Source organism: Ambystoma mexicanum, chromosome 3q, assembly GCF_040938575.1.
Source record: "Ambystoma mexicanum isolate Mex_15411 chromosome 3q, UKY_AmexF1_1, whole genome shotgun sequence".
Taxonomy (NCBI): Eukaryota; Metazoa; Chordata; class Amphibia; order Caudata; family Ambystomatidae; genus Ambystoma; species Ambystoma mexicanum.
Window position 1 is genome coordinate 888,581,671 of NC_090926.1, and position 21,638 is coordinate 888,603,308.

The window sequence follows — 21,638 nt, forward strand, 5'->3', positions numbered from 1 at the left end:
TGCCAAGAAATTCACATATTGCAGTGTACATATTCAAGTCAACATTTGTGGAAAACACATAGAACAATGGTGGGTACACAAAATTATTTTTCTTGCGTAAACAGCATTAATGTGCTGTAGTTTTGGGGGGAGTAGTGCGTCTACACCAGGTGTTTCGGCCGTTTCTAAGTGGGCTAAGTGTGCCTCATCTTTAACACGGCCTTCATCAGGACGGAGTTCTGTGTAGATTGACGTCTGTGCTGCAGGGGAAGGAGACTACAGTCAGGGGGGTGTCTGAGCCAAAATTATTTCGTTTGAGTGAATCACGTGTGGTCGATTTAAAATCAAAAAGCACATAGCTAACCTATGGGTTAATAGATTTCACAGGTGCTAAATTTGAGATCTGCTAGTCGGCATGAGCACCCCATCCTGTGAGGGAAGCGTCCATCACCACAGTCACCTCCGGCCTAGGTTGCCAAAATGGCTCCCCCTTCATCAGATTCCCTTTGCTGGCCCACCAGAGAAGATCCTGTGAGACCGAATGTGGAACCTGAATGGGATCCGACATCCGCACTGCATCTTCAGGACCCATTGCAGGGATCTCATCCGCTGATGGCCTCTGGCACCAGAAAAATGCAGGATGCAATGAGGCCGAGCAACCTTAAGAATACGAAAGCCAGAAGACTCTGGGCAGGTTGAAATTTGTCCACCATCTGTACAATGTGATGAGCCCTCACCTTGGGAGGCGACCACTTTCCCAAGGACGTGTCCAACACAGCTCCAATGTACTGGAGCTGTTGAGAAGGTGTCAGATGAGACTTCTTGAAATTGAGGGAGAAACCCGGCTTGTGGAGGGAGCGGCAGGTGAGACTGAGATGATCCAGAGCTTGCTCGCTAGAACGTGCTCGGATCAGCCAGTCATCCAGGTAGGGGTAGACGTGAATCCCCCCCTCCCCTCGCCTGAGATACGCTGCCACCACCATTAGCTTGGTGAAGACCCTCGGGTGGAGGTCAATCCGAATGGCAGGACCAGAAACTGAAAGCGCGAGCTGCCAGCGGCAAACCTCAGGTACTTTCTGTGCTTTGGATGAATCGGCACATGAAAGTAAGCATCATGTAGATCCAGAGACACCAACCAATCTTGAAGTCGAAGGGCCTGAAGGACTTGAGAAAGAGTGACAATCTTGAACTTGTCCGACCTGAGGAACTTCAACCAAAGCAAGTCCAAGATGGGTCTCAGTCCTCTGTCTTTCTTTGGAATCAAAATATATGGGTAATACCATGCCTTGTTCCTCTCTGTTACAGGCACTGGTTCTATAGCGCCTTTCTCCAACAGGGTCAAGATTTCCCGCACAAGCAGCGGATCCGGAGGCTTCAAAGAGAGACTCCCTGGTGTATTGTCGTGAGGCCACTTTAGGAAGGGAAGGCAGTAGCCGTGGGCTATTGTTTCCAGAACACACGCATCCGAAGTAATAGCTCGCCATTCTTCGCGATGCTCAGACAGTCTGCCCCCAACCAGCAACTAATAGAACATGGTCCCATAACTGTTTTGGAGCGGCTGTTGCAGCGCCTGAAGGCAAAGAGGCCGCCGCTTAAGCGGCTTTGTCACCTCTATTTCCCTGACCACCACGGGTACTTTTTCGTTGACCCTTCCGATTGGCGGCTCCTCGCGTCCTACCAAAAGAGGAGTAGTAACGAAAGGAACCTCCCCTCCATTGTTGTCCCCTAGGACGAAAAGGCGTAGGTTGAGGCACTGCTGCACTCAAAGATTTAACAGCAGCTTTGGAGATCTGCAACCTCTCAAGGCTCTCGTCAGTCTTGCTGCTAAACCAATGAGAGCCATCAAAGGGCATGTTCAGAAGACGGGCCTGTACACCCAGAGCAAAACCAGACTTCCGCAACCATGCAAACCTGCGTACAACGGTGCTCGCAGCCATGGACCGGCTAACACTGTCAGCTGTGTCCAACCCAGACTGAAGGGATTCACACATGGCATCCGTGCCATCCTACACGAGACCAAGGAACCCATCCCTTTCTTCCCCCTCATGGATATGCTCAGCCGCTAGAGAGACGCAATTCTACAGTGTGTGTGAAAATCTTGCCAATGCACAAGTGGAGTTGGCCGACTTCAGCAACTAGACAGAGGGGATACTAAGTAACCCCCTCCAGCACCATATTGTAAGATAGCGTGTGCTGGGTCTAGAAAGTTACACATGCAAGTAAAGTCAATTTCACTTCACTGCTCTTGGAAACAGTAGTTTAACCAAAAGAAGGTATTTAAACCTTTGGGAAATCTGAAAGACTTCCCTGTGCCACTGCACTGAAGGTTCTGTGTGTCGCAATGTAAAAAGATGATGCCAATGGAGTTTGTCAGACTCCAAAACCAAATGAAACACAGAGTTCAAATTACAGAACAATACATGAGAGTGGGAAAAGGGCCCGACTCTCTCCAGGATAAAAATTAAAAGTCCTAAAGCCCAGAAAAAGAGATGGGGTTTCTAAGGTAGAATGTAATTAGCACATTTCTGAGAATTCTGCCTAACAATAGTGCAACACACATTCAAGGTAAGTAAGAACTTTTGTAACTGTTCACTCTCAGAGTTACAGTTACCAACCAACTTCTTTTACAAGTAAGTCACTTTTTAAGCTATGCAGGTGCAGGCATGGTCCGAGTTCCAGAGGAAGACTGGCCAAGCAAGTAAGTATTTCACTTTAAAGTTAGTTGAGAGACAAGGGACTTCAGGGAAGACCCCCTAGCAGGATTCCGCAGTGGGCCTGGGTGAGTGGCCGCCCAATCACAGAAAACACCCCAAAGCTATACAGTTAAATTACCCCAGCCTACAGTACCTCAGCACAGAAGAAAAGTTGAAGCTGGAAGACATCAGGATCTGCAGCCAAAAACTTGGTTGATGGATTCCTTTGTCAAGAAGATGGAACACAGTACTTATGAAGGACTTTTGCAGCAGGGATCATGGGAGAAGGCTCCAGGCATGAGTTTCCTCGCGGCTGGATGCGGCTCTGTGGTTTTGGCGCCCTTTCAGGAGCCAGGAAGAAAACAGAATATCACTGGTCAGATTCTCATCGTTTGCAAGGTCTAGTAATCTGATGAGGGGAACTTTTCAGACTCGATTCATATCTCTGGAGGGTCCAGCAGGATTCCCACAAAGTTTTAGCAAGATTCGGAAGACCAAGCTCTGCACAATGGCTCGAGGTTGCACAGTATTGGGGGTATTGCAGCACAGTATGGTCACAGCACAACGTGAGATGTCTGAAAATGCAGGTCTTCTTCAATCTAGTCGATCTCACCAGGCCCTGGATCGTCGTTTTTGTAGTCCCCAGGTCGATTGGAAGGAAGGGTAACAGCAGTCTCCGGTTACACAGCAGTCTCTCTGGTTCGGGAAACAGGCTCAGACGCGTTTTCTTCATCATCCTCTATCATTTTGGTTCCATTGGTAGACTACCTCTTCAGCTTCCAGGATCAGACTTTTATGCAGGAATCCAGCCAATCAAACAGCAATGCAACATTCAAACTTGGGTGTGGGGGGGAAGGGGGAGGGCGGCGGCTAGGCAGTCCTTTCAGGTTAGACAACCTTCCGGTTTGAACTGGATTCTCACAGCCAGGCTGGAAGACAAAGGGCAGCAGAGTTTTGGACACCTCTCTCGCTGCCTGTCTTCACAGACACTCTGGAGCCTGGGCGGGGAATGCATGGGATTTCCACCAAAGATAGATAAAACAAAGGATTTTCCTGCCCAGGTGGTCTGGGGAACGAACATGAAAGGACAAGAAACACTGAAGTGCCTTTACCAGGGCTGTACAAACAGCCTGCTGTAAAGGTGCACAGAATTAATAAAAAGGTTCGCTGCCATCAGCAATTAAAATTAATTTTGTTGTTGTAACATAAATGTTACATTTAGAACAAGAAAGGGTATAGCCAGTCTCTTCCCAGCAGTCCACATAAGGTGGGGGGGGGGGGGGGTGCTGGTCTCACCCAATAAAATGTAAAAGGGATACAAAGATCCTTTCTACCTTTAGAAACTGTAGTTCTCCCAAGGTTAGCCTGAAAGAGTTAAAAGGGGAGCCCCAAGGGCAACCCAGCAACAATAAGCAATATGTGCCAAAAGCTGTCAAAGAGGATAAAATTAAAAAGAAACTATTGAGCGTCTTAAAAAGGACACCCATAACAAGAGTATAAGACAGAGGGTATAAAAAGGTTCCGACTCACTAAGGTATAGGGACAAATCTACCAGTCCAGCAAAATGTTCTGGGGTTGATAAAGGTCAGGAGGATTTATCATTGATTTGAAAAGCTTACCCAACAGGCCAGGCCCACTGTTCTGAGCTTGAGCAGATTGATACGCAGGAGGGCTCCCGTCCTGGACCAAGCTACACGAATCGTGTAGCCCTCCAGAGTAGCCCCAAGCCCGAAAGAGAGGTGTCCATCATCACCATCAGGATAGGATCTGGTCGGGTCAAGGGGGCCCCACTGAAAAATTGCCATCCATCAGCCAACAGCGAAGATCAGGCAGTAGAAGCGGTGGTATTGGGATCCTGTCCGACAGAGAACCCGTCTCCTGATCCCATTTGGCTGCCAGGTGGAGCTGGAGAGGCATTTCATCCTGAAACAAGGATGCCATAACAGTGAGCATGCAGGAGGCCACCAGGCCCAGAATGTGCTGGAACAATCATGCTGAGGTGGTCGTGTTGGCCAGAAAGTGCCCCACCGCCTTGCTTTCTACCTCATTCCCTGGCTGTGTCTGTCTTATGTTATCCCTTTCTTCACCCCAATGGGCACCTCCCTCCTGGTTACCCGACATCTGGGGCTCCTTCTTGCCTCTGTTCACCTTTATGTCCTTTATCACACAGTTGTGCCCTCCATTGCCAGAGCGATGTCTGTGCTACTGTAATCTTTATTCTCAATATTATCCTTGCCCGCCTTGCTGCTTTCTCTAATTGTCTTGAGGTATAATCTCCCATCTCCTCCCACTTGCTGAAATTCTTTACTCTCTTTGGCCACCACTCCCCCCACCTACTTGTATCCTGACTTGCTCGCTTCTTCCTAGTATCCATGTTCCCTCCTCCAGCATCCAGTCTCGTGTCTTCTGCAGCCTCATGGGTCTCTTCTCTAGCTGCCTGCCTCAGCTCTCATTCGTGCTCCTTGCACCATCTGTCTCCAAATTAATTCCCACACTCCAGTCTTCTAGCCTGGGCCTTACAAACCTGATAAATCACTCACCATGGACATGTGTCTTGTAAAGTACCGCAAATGTGCCGTTCTTATTTATTGCGGCTGGTCAGGTATTGGCTGTTCACAATTAGGCAAATCTATTTCTGCTGTATGTACTAGTAGCATGTGGTGTAACCAAGGCTCTAAAAGCCCAGTCCACCACCTTGGATTGACAGAGCTCGCTCAGACACAGGCAGTGAAGCCACATCCTCGCTCATGGCTTCGACCTGAGCTAATGGCCCTTAAATAAGTAGCATATCCTGCAGTAGATTGGATGCAGAGTAACTCTTGCACCAAATAATCAAACAGACTCAGGAAGTTGGCAAAGACCCATTCAACAGTCAATTGTCTAAAACAGGGAGTTACAACGGACATCAACGGACATCGCACAGCATAATCTCACTCAAAGCATTTCATAAAAAATTGCATTTATACATTATAAATTTGTCATACTACGTGGCAAACAAGAAAAACCTACAGGGAATTGTGATTGGCTCAAGGGGACCATCTAAGCATACTTTCTATACAGGAACGGGTTGTGATTGGGTCTCTACAGTCAGGTTGACAACTTATGCCCACCCCTAGTGCAAGTCATCTTCAACAGTTATAGGACACACAGCTCCTCAATGGCCATCAAAGTATAAGGCTCTTCATTATATTAATTGGTTGGCACGCTTGTGCCCCTCTGGAAAATTCAGCTCACTAGCAGCACGTAAGCTGGTACCCCAGGTGTCAGTGAGTGGACTTTGTGTCTTCCCACCCAATTAGCCCAACATCCCTCATCATCCATGCCTTAAGTACAGAGCTGCATGGCCAACTTATATTTTCATCCATAGCCCAGGAGACCGCAATTCAGCTAATTTCCTAGCATTTAATTGAATTATATGAATACAACTTGGAACTCAGTTTTCTTTCTTTGCACCTTAACAAGGGATGACTCAGCTTCTCATGTTCACTGTTCTTCAAGGATAACCAGTTCTTGGCTGCTCCAGCCTTTGACACCAAGCCAGACAGCCTTTCTCTGTCCTTCCTCGATTCCAGCTGCTTTCTTGCTGCGACACAACTTTCAGCCATCTTCTCCATGGCCTTAAGCTTACTAAAATTGTGACACCGAAGTCCAGATTCTATATAGTGACGGCACGTCCTGAAGTCTATTCACTACATATAGCCAGCTTCTTAAGATTACTTCGTCTACTTGTGTTACTGCATCGGTACGGTTATTAAACAGCTTGCATTTTCTGCAGTGCTCTTCAAACGTGAAATCTTCACTTCGCATAAGAAAGTTTACTCAATTCTTTACTTCGTCATCAGATTCCATAAAGTCTATACATCCTCTTATTCAGCCAATCTTCTCAGTGCGTCACGCTCATCTCTTGTGAGGTCGCCAACTTCTCTTTCTGTCGTCTTCATATTCCTTCTGGGACCTCTTCAGCTTCCAGGATTGGACTTTCTTAGGGGATACTTTTTCTCAAAGACTCTCCGCGGAATAGGCACAACCACTGGTGTCATGCATGGCATGATTTCGGGCTTGCAGCATATAGGTAGGAGGGGGCGGGACTTCCTGCAGAGGCATTTGGCTGCTCCTCTACACACCGCTGCAGCAATGTGGTTGGCATGCATTGCTTTACCTGCGATAACCTGGTGACAGAGTCTGCAGTGACTTCACTAAATAGGGCACATTCTCTTAAATTGCCAGCTGGTCTCCTTAAAGAGCCAGCATATTGACTGTGTTCTATGTGACTGACCCCAGCCTGGCAGCAAAGACAATGTGGGCAGGGGATTCTACCACTAACTGTCCTTAAAGTCAGAAAGGGGACTTTTTTCACAGACTGCAGGACCCCCCTCCCCACAGACAGTCCATAATTTCTCTAACATTACACAATCTTTGAGTATTGTAATTTATAAGCCAGATTCCACATCAAAATACAAGTCTGTGATGTACGCTATAAACAAGATAAATATTACATAATGCTCAAAAACAGTTAAAGTAACATGTATCCAAAAGTAAAATGATATGTACGTGAGGGCATGAGCTACTTTTTTAAAATACTATTTTAAGAAAAACAACTTTTCTGATTTAAGGCTCATACGTCTGAATAAATAAAAATGTATATATCTATAAACGTGGGGGCACTGATACAGCTTTATGAAATGAATGTGTGTTATACTGTTAGGCAGAAACCTGTGCAGTTCCCTTAGGGAACACTGCAAAAGATTTAAGACTACAGGTGTTGGCAGTAAACCCACTTGGTAGCAGTCTGCACCACCCAGATTTACCTGGTAGCTGTGGCTGAGCAGTCAGACTTCCCTCAAGAAGAGTTAGACAGTATGCAAAGTATACACAATAGGTACCCAGATACAATAATACAAGCAAACACTGACCAGACCTTTGGTATCAAAGTATATAATTATTTATTTAAAAACACACGGTTTGAAACACTCCAGCACGCTTGTAAAATATTCTAAACACAGTTACTATTGTAATATATACACCCCTTTTTCCTTATCAGATAAGTCACAGTAAAACACCACTTATTTTCATACAGGAGGTGAGTGCTTAACTAGATGGCACTCCAATAAGTTTGTGAGAAAGGGAGGGGAAAAAGACAGAATATGGAAATGTACACCACTCTAAGGTTCAGGAACACTGTTAGCAAGGCAGAAGAGCAAAAGTCACTGGTGAGCCAATGTCCAGAGGCTGGGCCCACTCAGAGAGCAGAGCACAAATGCGCCCAAGATCACACAGTTACACTAGGCTTTGAAAGTCTTGCAGAGGGTTCAAAAAGAGTTAGAGAGGCTTAGGAAAGTTTAGCCAGGGTGTCCCAGGCTAACCCAGGTTCGAAAGCCAGGGACTAAATCTACCCCGTACAGTCGGTAGAAAGGGAAGCCAGGCGGGACACGGTACCTTAAGTGGGAAGGATCCTCCAGCGGTGGCAATTGTTCCTGGTAGTGGGTGCAAGTTGCGTCGTCGTCCAGGGGAAGAGAAGATCTCGACTTGGAGGAAAGATTAAGGTCGTTGCACTACCAGGGAAGAAACCAGCCGTGGAGTTTTCCGGTTAAAGGTGGTACCTTTGTTTCGCGGTCGTGGTAAAACGTGGTATCCCGGTTGCCGGGGTGCTTGGCACAGGCAAGGCGGCCATGAGGTACGTCGGGAAGGTGAAAAGACTGTGAAACTGGTTATCCCCACCAGTCAAAGGAAGAAGACTCTCCGGCGGGAGATCTCCTCTGTCGTTGGGAAAAGTGGTGAGACGGTCCAGCAGGGCTCCACCGGTGGTGGTGTCGTGGCAGGTCGGCTCAGCTTCTCCCTCGTCAGATTCTTAGGTTCTGTGGCGACTTCTGAAGTTCCAGTCTCCAAAGCCCTGCTTTTATGCAGAAAACCCCCATTCACTCTGCCTAGCTGTCACTCAAACATTTTAACACTTAAACATTTTAAGTGGCCGGCCGGCTCACCACTTGGGCCAATCAGGACGGAGTGCCTAGGCAACTCAGTCCAGGGTGCCTAAATCCCCCTCCACCCCTCCTAAGTACCCCAGACAGAGTGGCACCACTTTGGAGGGCTTCTGTGGAGAAGCCCGCCAAAAAGTGGAACAAAGGGCTCGACTTGGGTTGGAGACACAGAAGAGAACACAAAAAATACCAACCGGAGAATTAATATTAATTAAATAAACTGGCGGTATGTTCGAGGCTACCGTAAATAATTAAGTAAAGATAGTAGCCTAAAACAATGGGAAATCCCATAGGAAAATATTCGCGGTTGAATATAAAAAGTAGTATCCACTGCCACCAGCCAAAACTCGATCAGGGGGGACGGAGACGTGCCCCCTCGACTAACAGACCTTGGGGCAATTGAATTGCCCCAGCCAGTACGTCCACAATATGATGGTTTGTACTGGTTCTCTTCAGAATTTAAGACTAGTAAAGTCAATGGTGACTTTACATGCCCTGGGAGACAGTAGTCAGTCCCAGGGTATGGAGTCTATACTGGGGGGTCACTATGACACCCCTGTGTCACTGCACTGAGGGTGCTGTGTAACACACCACAAAAACACATGAAGCCCTATGGAGTAATAGACCCCATAGCCCATTAAACACATCTAGATTCAAAGAAACACACTCAAATCATGCCCAAGAGTGAGGGTAAAAGAGTCTCACTCTTGGCAGGAGAAAAAAATAAACCCCAAAAATCCAGCAAAGCTGCTGGGGGATTCACTAGGTTAGGAAATTCAGTCTAAACAGAGAATTCTCCCTAACATATACATTTCCAAAATGTATGTTAAGCTTTAAGTTGCCGCTGTGAACCAAAAACACAAACCGCTATATTGTAGAGTAGCAAGTATTTTTTATTAATTACTTAATCAAGTTGGCAACATGCTAAAATTACATTTGTTATCAATTCTAAATATATGAAGTCATTTATAAAGCACCTGTACACAAGTGTTTCTAGGCGCGACAAGACAAGGGGGGTAAGACAGAGGGAGGACAAGACAAACTATCTTACTAGGCCTTGTGTCATTCAGATTGTGCGAGAGAGGGAAACAGGGAAGCAATGCTCCGAGTAGGTGCATCCAGGGCTGCGCGGCTCTGGTTAGTGCAAGGAGAACGAGAGACTGTAGGGTTATAGTTACAGTCCCTAAATGCATGGTAGGCCCGGAGGCAGTGCAAGGGTAACTGATCAAGAAAGAGCCTAGTACCCAGTGAGACTCTGAGGGTAGCCAAGCAACCAATCGGTACAGCATACAGGTAGGTCAGCAGGGGAGGGAGCGAGAACGCAGAGGTGAAGAGGAATGTTTTGAGCTGCTTCCGGAACTTCAGGTGGTCCGGCTCAAATTTGAAAGGGGCAGGGAGCTCATTTGAGAGGGAGGCACCTGCAGAAGAGAGAGATCGACCCCCACTCTCTGCCTGGAGAAGCATCTAACCTTTGGAGAGATGGAGGTAGCCAAGCGAAGGGCTCGAGAATGAATGTATTTTGGAAGAGCGCATTGGATGTAGTGTGGGCCCTAACCCCAACGGGATTTCGCAGTAATTAACAGATTATGCATACCTCTGAGATGCCTAATAACCAAAAGCCAGAAGTGAAATTAAGACAAAATTATAATGAAACATTATTTTACTGAATAAGGTTTACCTGTGCGAAGCCCAGTTGGGATGAAGGAATGATGCTGGGATGTTTCCTTCTAGTTGTACAATGGTGAGCCTCAAGGTTGATATGGTCAGGACCTTGGTCCCATGTACAGAGCCATTCCATTTAAAGTCACAGGAAGGGGACATGCAGAACTTATGGGAGAGATGCCGACGCTTGTCATGGTCCTCACGATGCTGGTGCTTGTTTAGTGCATATGTATTAGTGCTGTATTGATTGTGATAGACACGATACTTTCCTTCTTGGCCGAGCTTAAACAGATGACCATTTCCCTTCATTATCAGTTCTTTCCTTGTGCTCAACCGGGACACTTCTCCATGAGTGTTTACCACAAGGACCTGGAATAAGTAAGACATAAAATATTGAATCTGAAATAGTTGGTTTTTATTTTAAAAGTTAAAACATGGTCATTATCAGTTGCTATTTTGGTGCCTATTAATTTCAGAATGAAAATTGCTTAACATACAAGAATAAGGAAAAAAGTAGGAATAATTGTTTAAAGGAATAGTGTGCTCAAAAATGTTATTGTCCCGAGCGTTTGGGCATGTGGTTTAAAGCAATCTGTGATCGATCGTAAAAACATTTCCTATGCACCTTACCTTAGTTTTCCTCACTTTTTTTTTTTTAACACATGCAAAATCAGGCAGCAGGGCGTGGCTCTTGTGCTAATCTTATCTGTTGTCGTATCGCCATAAATTGAACTGCCCTTGTGGCACTAAATCATATCCCCCATACCTGAAGCTGACATCACTATTCCTTAGTGATATTCTCCACCTATTTTCATGACGTTAGTGTGCAACATAGCCAAACGCGCCCAATCATCACCTACGTCTTAACATTAGTTGATGCAGAACCCGGAACAACAACCCATTCTCTCACAGCACAGCGTGTCCCAAATCAGAATAGAAAACACCATTTTATTTTTAAAGCAAACACCAATACTCTGCAATTTATAATGTGCTTTTATTTCACAATAAACGCTCCCAGAACATCCGGCAATTTCCATATTCAACCAAATTTTTTATTTCGTTGTTTTTGAATATCAAATCTTTATCATGAGGCACACAGTGTTCCTTTCGCTAGAAGCAGTGCATTGGATGCAACTTGAATCGCAAGGCTTCGGCGTCAGCTTCTTGCTAGACCACCGTAATCTATGTCCGGTTGCTCCTTGTCGCTGGTACCGCAAAAGGGCATATGGTCCGGAGCGATCATCCCACATCAGCGTAATTGTAAGCCAGCCATTTAGGCATTTAAGCAACAATGACATTCGCAGAAAGGAAGGTTGTAGCTGTGTAGAAAACATAACAGAAATATATCTCAGTAGCCGTTATTTATTCTAATTTATCCATTTACCCTTTTATTCTGCACCTGGTGAAACCTAATAATGAACACAAACCAGAAACAAAGGAAACAAAGAGAAAACATAGTGGAAAGTTGGAGTCTACGGTGTGCTTGAGAGGTTAGTATGTTTAGCTCGCAATGGGATACGGCAGCTGACGGGAGAATTCGAACAACACAGACGGCACTATAACGGAATATTAGCAACGAACTTGCCGTTGGTGGAACCTGGGGGAACCCAGAGGTGGACTCCATGCATTTCTGTGCTTTTGCTTCTTTTTGCAAAGGCCATTGTGTAACGAAGCATCCCAAGGTTTCCAGCAGTTCTCGATTGTTCTCTTCCTATGTTCTTAGGCACTAATCCAGCTAGTAATGTTCGATATTGCATACAGTCTATGCCAAAATGCAACCTCTTGGGCCTGTACTTTAGGCACATATTGTGGAACACCGCCAAATCTCCGGTGGGACATAATTCTGAGAGTCCCTTCAGGTCTCTTGAATGCATTTTATCAAACACGATCTTCTAAAGAGCTTTGTGTGGAGGTGAAGATGGAACCAACCACTTCTTGAGTTCCTGTTATTCCGATAAAGGTCCATGTGCACATCAGTGAAAATGTTGGTTTTCTGTCCATGAGTGAACGTTTGAATAGTGGTACATCAATGAGCGCCATTTTTCAAGCAGAATTTCCACAGACCCATCACAAGTTTTGGAGCTCCACGAAAGATGGTTGCTGAAAGCCTGGGACCAATGTAAAATATTTTCAGAACACTTTTTTACCTGCAGCTGTGATTTTTTTTGATTGATTGATTTGGCAACGTGCCATACATCAATTGATGGTGAATGTTTGTAAACTGCTCTCGCATGGCCTTAGCTATTGAAACATGTCTGTCAGTGGCTAGGAGGTCTATTTGCATTCTCCTCGATTGAAGATGTTTGAGGGATTTTATGAAACTATGTTTTTCTCCATGGCCACTGTGGATTGACATTAGGACACCTGCACACTCTCCAAACTCACAATTTCTTTAGTTTCCATGTCCTGAAAGTGGCATGTGCAGTACTTTGCTGAAAATCCGGGGCTGTCACACTGTCCATCGCCAGCTAGCATGAACCGTTTCCAGAGAATGTCCTTTCAATTGACATTTGTTCAATTTGCTAGGATTGACTAATAGCAGGGAATACACATTTTCTTTGATATTTGTAGTACTGGGTTTTAGCAAGGAACTGAAGACCCACAAATTGACAGAAACTAGACAACTTGCTAAAAGTAGAGCTACTGAAAAGTAGAGCTGCCGAACACAGTAGATTTCCAGCTGGCACTTTGCCCAGCATCGGTTGAGCGGGCCATGAAAATGTATCATGGAGGTGGGCACACGTGGCTTGGATTTTCAGGTTAGTGCCTTGTAATACACGAGTCACAATCACCAATGGCTCCCTGCATATTTTCCCCCTCACTGGATGCCCACATTTCAGCATCAGTATAATCTCTACTAGGCAGCTGTCAAATAGAATGCATTCTGAATTTCTGCTCCTTTATTACCCAACCGTCCTGCATGATTGTGGTTTGTGACTCAACTGTGGTGGACAATTCACCCAAACTAGGCAAACTGTAGTCGAGATCTTTGGCAAGTTCCTCGGTCAATTGCGTTGAAGCTTCAGTCTCTATTAGTTCCGCTTGTGTTATTTGCACACGAATTGGAGAAACCATCAACAACAAATGTTTATTGGGTGGACCTTTTTTTGCAGGTGTAGATTGTGTCAAGTGGTCCTCGAGGAATTCCAATGCATCTTCATTATATTTAGTTTCATCTTGTCAAGTTCTCACATTGTAGCAATGGTCCAACAACACTTTGCTGGCTTCGCCGGTCACGTTCTATTCATTTTCTGGCCATTGGACATAAGCCCGAGTCTGCTTATTGACTGGACCACGCTGCGCCTCAAATAGTAGCAGCTCCATGGTGAAATCTGTCCATTAAAGAGCATCTTTGGTTTCATTTGTTGCCTGTGTCTCTATACTTCTTTTCCTTCTGGGCTTCTAGGGGATGGGTTGTAAAAACATGTTCAATGTAAATCACACATACAGTAGATAGCACTTTAAATAAAAAATATGTTATGAAGAAAACACCAGCCCAAAAACACTTCGAGAAAACAAAAACTTTTTAAAATTTACCCTTCTTTTCTCGATTTTCTGTGAAACCGTGGTCTTCTCTGTAACGGCCGCACCAGCAAGCTGGTCCACCACCTCTGATCCATGGTGCCTCCTCTTCTAATTCCCAACCTTGTATACATTCCTTCAATAGAATATAGATTAAAAAATAAAATGGAATCAAACATTTTTTTAAATTAAAATATCTTTCATCGCACACATCACATACATACATACATACCCTCGTAAACAGTATGTCATTTAGTCAAAATATACATTTTGAATTTCACCTGATTGATGGCAAGTGTACTTGATCAGAGAGCACCGTCCCAAACAAACTGATTGTAATGTTGACCTCAAACATTTTGCAATGTATTCTGCGTTAGGGAGACATTGTAACGTTAAAACTGAAATGATAAAAGTTTGAAAGACTGCACATTTATAAGAATGTCACTGTCTAATAGTATATATATGTAGGATTTACTTTCTTTCATTCAAGGGAACTGTCAGTACGCATACCTCTGTCATCCGCCAACGCTCGCTCTTGGCGCCTGCTTCCGTGCTGGCGACTCCTCAGCAGGAGGCGGAGCTGACATTCCGCCACGTTCCTTCCCCTGCGTAGATTGCCGGTCTAGAGGTTTTTCAACATGGCGACCGCTGGGAGGTGCTTCGCTCCGCTTCCCTCAGCGGTCGTCGCGTTACAACCCCCTTGCTGTGAGTTTTCGCTCTCTTTGGGTTTATGCGCTAGTTTTCTCTCTCCATGGCCTTTTCTGCCCGTGCCTTTGGTTTCTGGCTCGCCCTGCTCGCGGGCCGTCTCCTCTCTTCCTTCCTTCCGACGCCATCCTACTTTTCTCCTGCTGCTGCTCAGCTTTCTCCCCCGCAGCTCCTGCTTTCCTCCCTCCACTGGCTGGCTGCGGGCGCCCGCCTGTTTTCTCAGCAGCCTCTCTTCTCCTGCCGGCAGTATATTCTTTCTCTGCTCTCCACTCAGCTCTGCTTTCCGTCGCATGTGGACGGTGTGTACTTGAGGGTGCTTCCAGCGGGATTACATTCCTGCGGTCCCATTCCGCTCACGCACCTGCTGCAGCCTGCTTCTGCCAACTCACTTACTCTCAAGAACTCCGTCAGTATCAAGCTCCTGGACTTCTGCCAGTACAATACGGCAATCCAATTCGCCTGAAGGGTTTTTTCCGCCGATAACAGCTTTTTCCCTTCTGCACGGTCTGATCGCGGGAAGGGGGCCCCAGGACTGTTTAACAGCATTCACTGTGGCTTCCTCCCGAGACAGGCATTACACATACAAGAAGGAAAAGGATTACCTGTCTCATCGACAGCTACATTTGGAGGACTTAGAATCAGGTGAGGAGAGTGGGGAGGAAAGAGGGTTGGAAGATAATATAGAAGAGGACAGATTGCAACGCCAGCCAGTAAAGATGTCAGCCGAAGAGCAGATTCAAGAATTATGGAAAGCAATCCAAAGCATGTCCCAAGAGCTCCAGACCGTAAAAGCAGAGAATGTTGTTTTTAAGCAATTGATTTCGACACGTGAACCTCATCACCAGAACTACCTGTTATGGCACTCTCTGCAGGAAAGTTTGATGGTACCCCTAAGAGGGTCAAGGAGTTCTTGGAGGCTTGCATCATGTATTTCACCTTCAGGCCCTGTTTGTTTGCCACTGACCAAACAAAGATCGGGTTCATGATCTCGAACATGACTGGCAACGCTCTGACATGGGTCACTCCGCTGGTTACCAGTGCCAACCCGATACTACAGGTTTTTTCAGGATTCCAAACCTTATTAAAACAAACCTTTGAAAGGCCTGAACTGACACATACCGCCTGTGAAGACCTGTTGGATATCCGCCAGGGATCTTCTGAAGTTCCGACGTACATATCAGAGTTCAAGACATTGGCGGCAGGGGCCGGATGGTCGGAGCAAGCCCAATACGCCATTTTCGGCGAAGCCTCAAAGAGGAAATAAAGGATGAACTCGCCAGAGCTACCCGACCACCATCTTTCTCAGACTTATTGTCCGCTGCTTTGCAAATTGAATATCGCCTACAGGAACGGCGTTCGGAACGTCGTAGACATCGAGCGACAGTCTATCTAGCTACCTGCCTCCTCCTCTTCTACTCTCTTCCCACCTTCCTGAAGAACCCATGCAGATTGGAGCCACGAGGGGACCTTTGTCTGCAGCGGAAAGGAGAAGAAAAGAGAAGGGACTATGTGCCTATTGTGGTTCGGATCAACACCTTCTCAAAGAATGCTCCGAACTTCCTCAGAAAAGACAGGGAAATGGACTCTCTCGGCGCCAGTAGGGACCTGGTTCCGAGGGGCTTCTGGTACGACTTGTAGTCCCTATGTTTCTCTCTCGATATCGGCTCCCAGTACCCAGGAAGACTCTAGACTCATGGTCCTCCCTGTACTCATCAACGTCTATGGAAGGTCATTTGAGTGCCTTGCACTCTTGGATTGTGGTGCGCCAGGGAACTTCGTCGATACCCTATGGGTCAAACAGGTGGGCCTCCGCAAACTACCTCGCATTGAAGATCAAAAAGTGGAGGGAGTGGACGGTTCTCCCCTCTCTTCAGGACCCATTACTCACACTACTGAGAAACTTCCAGTGACCATCTTCCAACACTCTGAGATTATCAAGTTTGACATAATAGGAGCTGCCCATTTCCCAGTTATTCTCGGTATCACGCGGCTGAGGAAGCATAATGCGTAAATTAACTGGGCGGATAATCAATTAAACTTCTGCTCCTCATACTGCAAACTCCATTGTTTTTCCAGCAGAAGTGATTTCCAGACTATGACAGTGCTGGCCAAGGAGCAGACCGGTGTGCATGCTTTACCAGTGTACCGCTCTCCCTACCAGGAAGTGTTCATTGAAAGAAAGCCAGCAACCTTGCCTCCTCATAGGCCGGAGGATTGCACCATTGTCTTAGAACCTAACGCACTGGTCCCGTTTGGGAGGATGTTTTCCCTGACGCAAACTGAAAAACAAGTTTTGCGGGACTATCCTTATGTCAATATGCAGAATGGGCTTATACAAACTTCTAAGTCCCCAGCTGCAGCTTCTTTGTTTTTCATAAAGAAAAGAAATTCAACTGAACTGCGTCCCTGTATAGACTACTGAGGACTCAACAAGGTGACAATCCGGGACCGATACTCCATGCCATTAATACACGAGATAATTGAAGCAGTTCAAGGAGCACGCTTGTTCACTAAACTGGATCTGAGAAATGCTTACCATTTATTGCGGATTGCACAAGGGGACGAATTGAAGACAGCCTTCCGTACCCCTGTGGGCTGCATGAGTATAAGGTCATGCCTTTTGGCCTGGTGAACGCCCCAGCAGCATTTCAAAGGTTCATGGACCGGATGTTTTCTGACTTGTTGTCAGTCTGTTATAATCTATCTGGACGACATTTTGATATTTTCTGCCACTCAGGACCACCACCGGACGCGTGTACAACAGGTATTGGAAAGACAAAGACAATCGGCTTCTAGTCAAACCTGAAAAGTGTGTTTTTGCTGAATCCTCTGTTCCCTATTTGGGATACATTCTATCTAAAGAAGGCATTGCTATGAATCCGGGCAAGGTGACGGCCATTCTCGATTGGTCCTCTCCGTCTACTGTCAAAGAGGTACAAAGATTCCTCGGGCTTTCTAACTTCTATCGCAGTTTCATCCCTAACTTTTCTGAGATCGTTCTCCCCATAACTCGACTGCTCAAAAAAGAGGTTAGTCCCTTCCGCTGGACCAAAGAAGCGGAACAGAGCTTTGATCGTCTAAAAAACCTCTTCTGTTCAGCTCCCATCCTGCGCCATCACGACCAGACCAGACAATTTATTGTGGAGACAGACGCTTACGCTATGGCTATCGGAGCTGTTCTGTTACAGTCTTTTAATGTCTTGGAACACCCCATAGCATATCTTTCCAAGACGCTGTCTCCTAGCCAACTTAACTATTCGGTCCTGGAAAAGGAATTGTTGGCAATAAAACAGGCCTGCGAGGTCTGGCGACACCTATTGATGGGAGCACGTCACAAGGTTATAATCGGAACGGATCACAAGAACTTGAAGGCCCTACAAACTATGGAATGTGTCAACTTCAGGCAGGCTCAATGGGCCTATTTTTTTGCCCAATACAATTTACAAATCACGTACCTACCTGACACCAATAATAAGTTACCGGATGATCTATCTCAGAAGGATTCCATACTTGAAGCGAAGGTGCAAGTGAGAGAACCAATGTTCCACAGAAACAAAATCTTGGCCCTAGTCAACACCTTTTTCCAGGAAATAAGGTCCGGGTTGACTTCTGAAAGATCAGGTCTGCAACTCCAAAGGAAAAAGCCATATATGGAGAAGGAAGGTCTATTATACCTGAACAATCGCCTGTATATTCCTGCTGGTGCTCTGCGTCGGAAGATCATTGGCTGGTGTCACGCCGGCCATCGTGGAACGTTCAACACAACTAAAGTAGTTGCTCGATCCTTTTTCTGGCCCGATCTCAAGAAGGACGTAGGAGAATACCTGCGTGCGTGTCCGTTTTGTGCCATGACTAAATCTCTCACCGGTAAGCCCTTAGGCCTTCTCACCCAACCGGAAATGCCTACAAGTCCGCGGGGTCTAGTTTCTACAGATTTCATCTTCAAACTCCCTGTTTCCAACTCCTGCACGTGCATCATGGTGACCATTGATACCATGACCGAATTGGCTCATTTTTCCCCATTACCTGGTCTACCTACCGCCACAGAGATGGCTGAGGTTTTTGCCCGGGATATCTTTAGACTTCATGGTCTTCCGGATAAGATCATTTCAGATCGGGGCAGCCAATGCATCTCCAAGTTTTGGAAGGATCTTTGTTCTCGTCTGGGCATGCAACAAGCCCTTTCATCTGGCTTTCACCCCCAAACTAACGGTCAGACGGAGCGCCTCAATGCCACGTTGGAGCAGTATCTGAGATGTTATAGCAACCACCTCCAGGATAATTGGGTAGCTTTGCTCCCCACGGCTGAGTTCACGTATAACAACTCTAATCATTCTGCCATTGGTCAATCTCCCTTCTTTTGCACTTATTGTGTACATCCTCGTGCCTTTCTCCCTTTAGTGCCGTTGCCTACTAACTCCCTGACGGCAGAAAGAGTACTGCAATCTATAGTGGAAGCTCACGCCACGGCCAGACAGTGTTTGGAGGAGAGTCGGAGATGCAATAAGGCTCAGGCCGATAAACACCGCAGGCCTTGTCCGGATTGGAAGGAGGGAGACAAGGTGTGGTTATCCACCAGGTTCCTACCCCGCTGGGTGCATTCCTCTAAACTTTCTCCTCGTTTCTTGGGGCTCTTTCCTATCCTTTCTAAGATTAACCCTGTCTCCTTTAGGCTTACACTGCCCCCTCACTTGGGTCGCATCCCTCCTGTCTTCCATGCCTCACTTCTCAAGCCTTTTTTCCCCGACTCCTATCAGAGACCCATTCCTACCCAACAGCATTCTCAAGAGGCAAGCTCTGATGAATATGAGGTCTCTGCTGTTCGGGATTCTAGATATTACTGAGGGAGATTGGAGTACTTGATCTCATGGAAGGGGTATCCAAGGTCAGAGGACTCTTGGGAACCTGCTTCCTACATCCGCGTGCCCAGATTGCTTGCAAGTTTCCATTCTCATTTTCCCTACAAACCTGGGGTTCCTCGCTCTGGAGGGGGGCTTACTGTCATCCGCCGACACTCTTGGCGCCTGCTTCCGCGCTGGCGGCTCCTCGGCAGGAGGAGGAGCTGAAATTCCGCCACGTTCCATCCCCTGCGTAGATTGGCGGTCTAGAGGTTTTTCATCATGGCGTTGCAACCCCCTTGCTGTGCGTTTTCGCTCTCTTTGGGTTTATGCACTAGTTTTCTCTCTCTCCACAGCCTTTTCTGCCCGTGCCTTTGGTTTCTGGCTCGCCCTGCTCGCGGGCCGTCTCCTCTCTTCCTTCCCTCCTACGCTAGCCCACTTTTCTCCTGCTGCTGCTCACCTTTCTCCCCCGCCACTCCTGCTTCTCCCTCTGCTGGCTGGCCACGGGCGCCAGTCTGTTTTCTCGGCAGCCTCTCTCTCCTACCGGCAGTATATTCTTTCTCTGCTCTCCACTCAGCTCTGGCTTTCCGTCTCATGTGGACGGTGTGTACTTGAGGGTGCTTCCAGCGGCATTACATTCCTGCGGTCCCATTCCGCTCACGCACCTGTGGCAGGTGCCAACTTACTTACTCTCAAGAACTCCGTCAGTATCAAGCTCCTGGACTTGTCAGTGCAATACGGCAATCCAACTCGCCGGAAGGGTATTTTCCGCCGGTAACGGCTTTTTCCCTTCTGCACGGTCTGATCGCGGGAAGGGGGCCCCAGGACTGCTGTTTACCAGCATTCACTGTGGCTTCCACCCGAGACCGGCATTACACAAACAAGAAGGAAAAGGATTACCGGTCTCATCGACAGCTACATTTGGAGGACTTAGAATCAGGTGAGGAGAGTGGGGAGAAAAGAGGGTTGGAAGATAATATAGAAGAGGACAACCTCATACTCTGGACCAACTGCAAAGGATGATGTAATTGTAGTTGAATTACCAGCATCCCCAGTAACACAGTACTTGTTTTACTATGGATTAAAAAAGCAAATTGGAACAGAGACAATGGGATGCAGACAATGGTACATATAAAGAGAACCCCTTAAATGACACAGTGTAAACAGACGACATGATACAATTTCATATTTGAAATCCCTAGCATAATACATTCTCATAATTGAAAAGTGAAATAAAATTACCTGATAGGCGCTAGAAGTTGTTGTTGACTCCAGAAAAGTAATGGATGCAGAATCTTGCTCCTTCATTTTCAGTGCATTGTCACAAAGTGGTAAAAGGTCAAATTAGATTTGCTTTAGATATGTGGGAAGATCCAACTCTTGATAATATGAACTTCTGCAAGTCTGTAGGGCTCACCATTGGTATACTGGACGTGTCGGTGGTGTTGTCACTTGCGAGGGTCTGTGCTCCAGTCAGTATGCTCTCCTAAAAAAATGGACATGTCAAGCACGCAATTACGAAAGGATTATGCTTCTTTTGAGGGCACTCTGGCATGGTTTTCTATGGTCATAATTACTTTCTATGATTGCTCCATAAACCAGGAACAGATGTGTAGTAAAATGTGGTATAGTTAAAAAGTAATGCAATCTGGTAAATATGCAATTCATCATCTGGGACTCACCTGAGGCAACGTGTGCACGAATAGAGTAGGAAATGCATTTGGAAGCAATTTACGAGACGGTCCGAGTCAGTGCTTTTTTGTGTACTGCGATTGGTCGTACATATCAGGGGTAAAGTGCAGGCTGCAGAATCGATTGGCCATCGAGACTCCCAAGACGGCCTCGACTCTGCTTTCAAGCTTGTCCACCGGAAATCCAAAATGTCGAACCAATTGTCTTATTAAATCAATATTCGTCGGAAATGTATGCATGATAGTGCCCATACTTTTGACATTGCTCCTAGAACGGCAACCGAAATTCATACAAGAAGGCATTCTTGAAAAATCTGTATTAAAAAAGGACAATACCAAAAAAATTCTACTGAATGCATGAGATTGATGGGATTATATCAAAGTTTTCTATGCAATGTTTCTTTTGGTCAAAGAAGCAAAACCTGTGTAGCGTAGTCAAATATACACTGGGATAACTTTCATACAGAATTGATTGATGCGATGTAAATTGTAACGTGTTACTCGTCCGTTGAATGTACTTTCATGCATCAAAAGGAAACATACTTACAGACATGGTTCGAGAAAGATACA

General features: G+C 46.2%; 1 protein-coding gene across 6 annotated transcripts in view; it reads right to left on the reverse strand.

The window, feature by feature from the left end:
* Positions 1 to 21,638, reverse strand: part of BPTF (bromodomain PHD finger transcription factor) — a 2,119,711-nt gene that overhangs the window by 1,770,411 nt on the left and 327,662 nt on the right. For all 6 annotated transcript variants that reach the window (XM_069655028.1, XM_069655026.1, XM_069655024.1 and 3 more), the window contains exon 8: positions 10,329 to 10,681. In XM_069655028.1, coding sequence (XP_069511129.1) covers positions 10,329 to 10,681 — 353 coding nt within the window. The remainder of the gene's footprint in view (positions 1 to 10,328; positions 10,682 to 21,638) is intronic.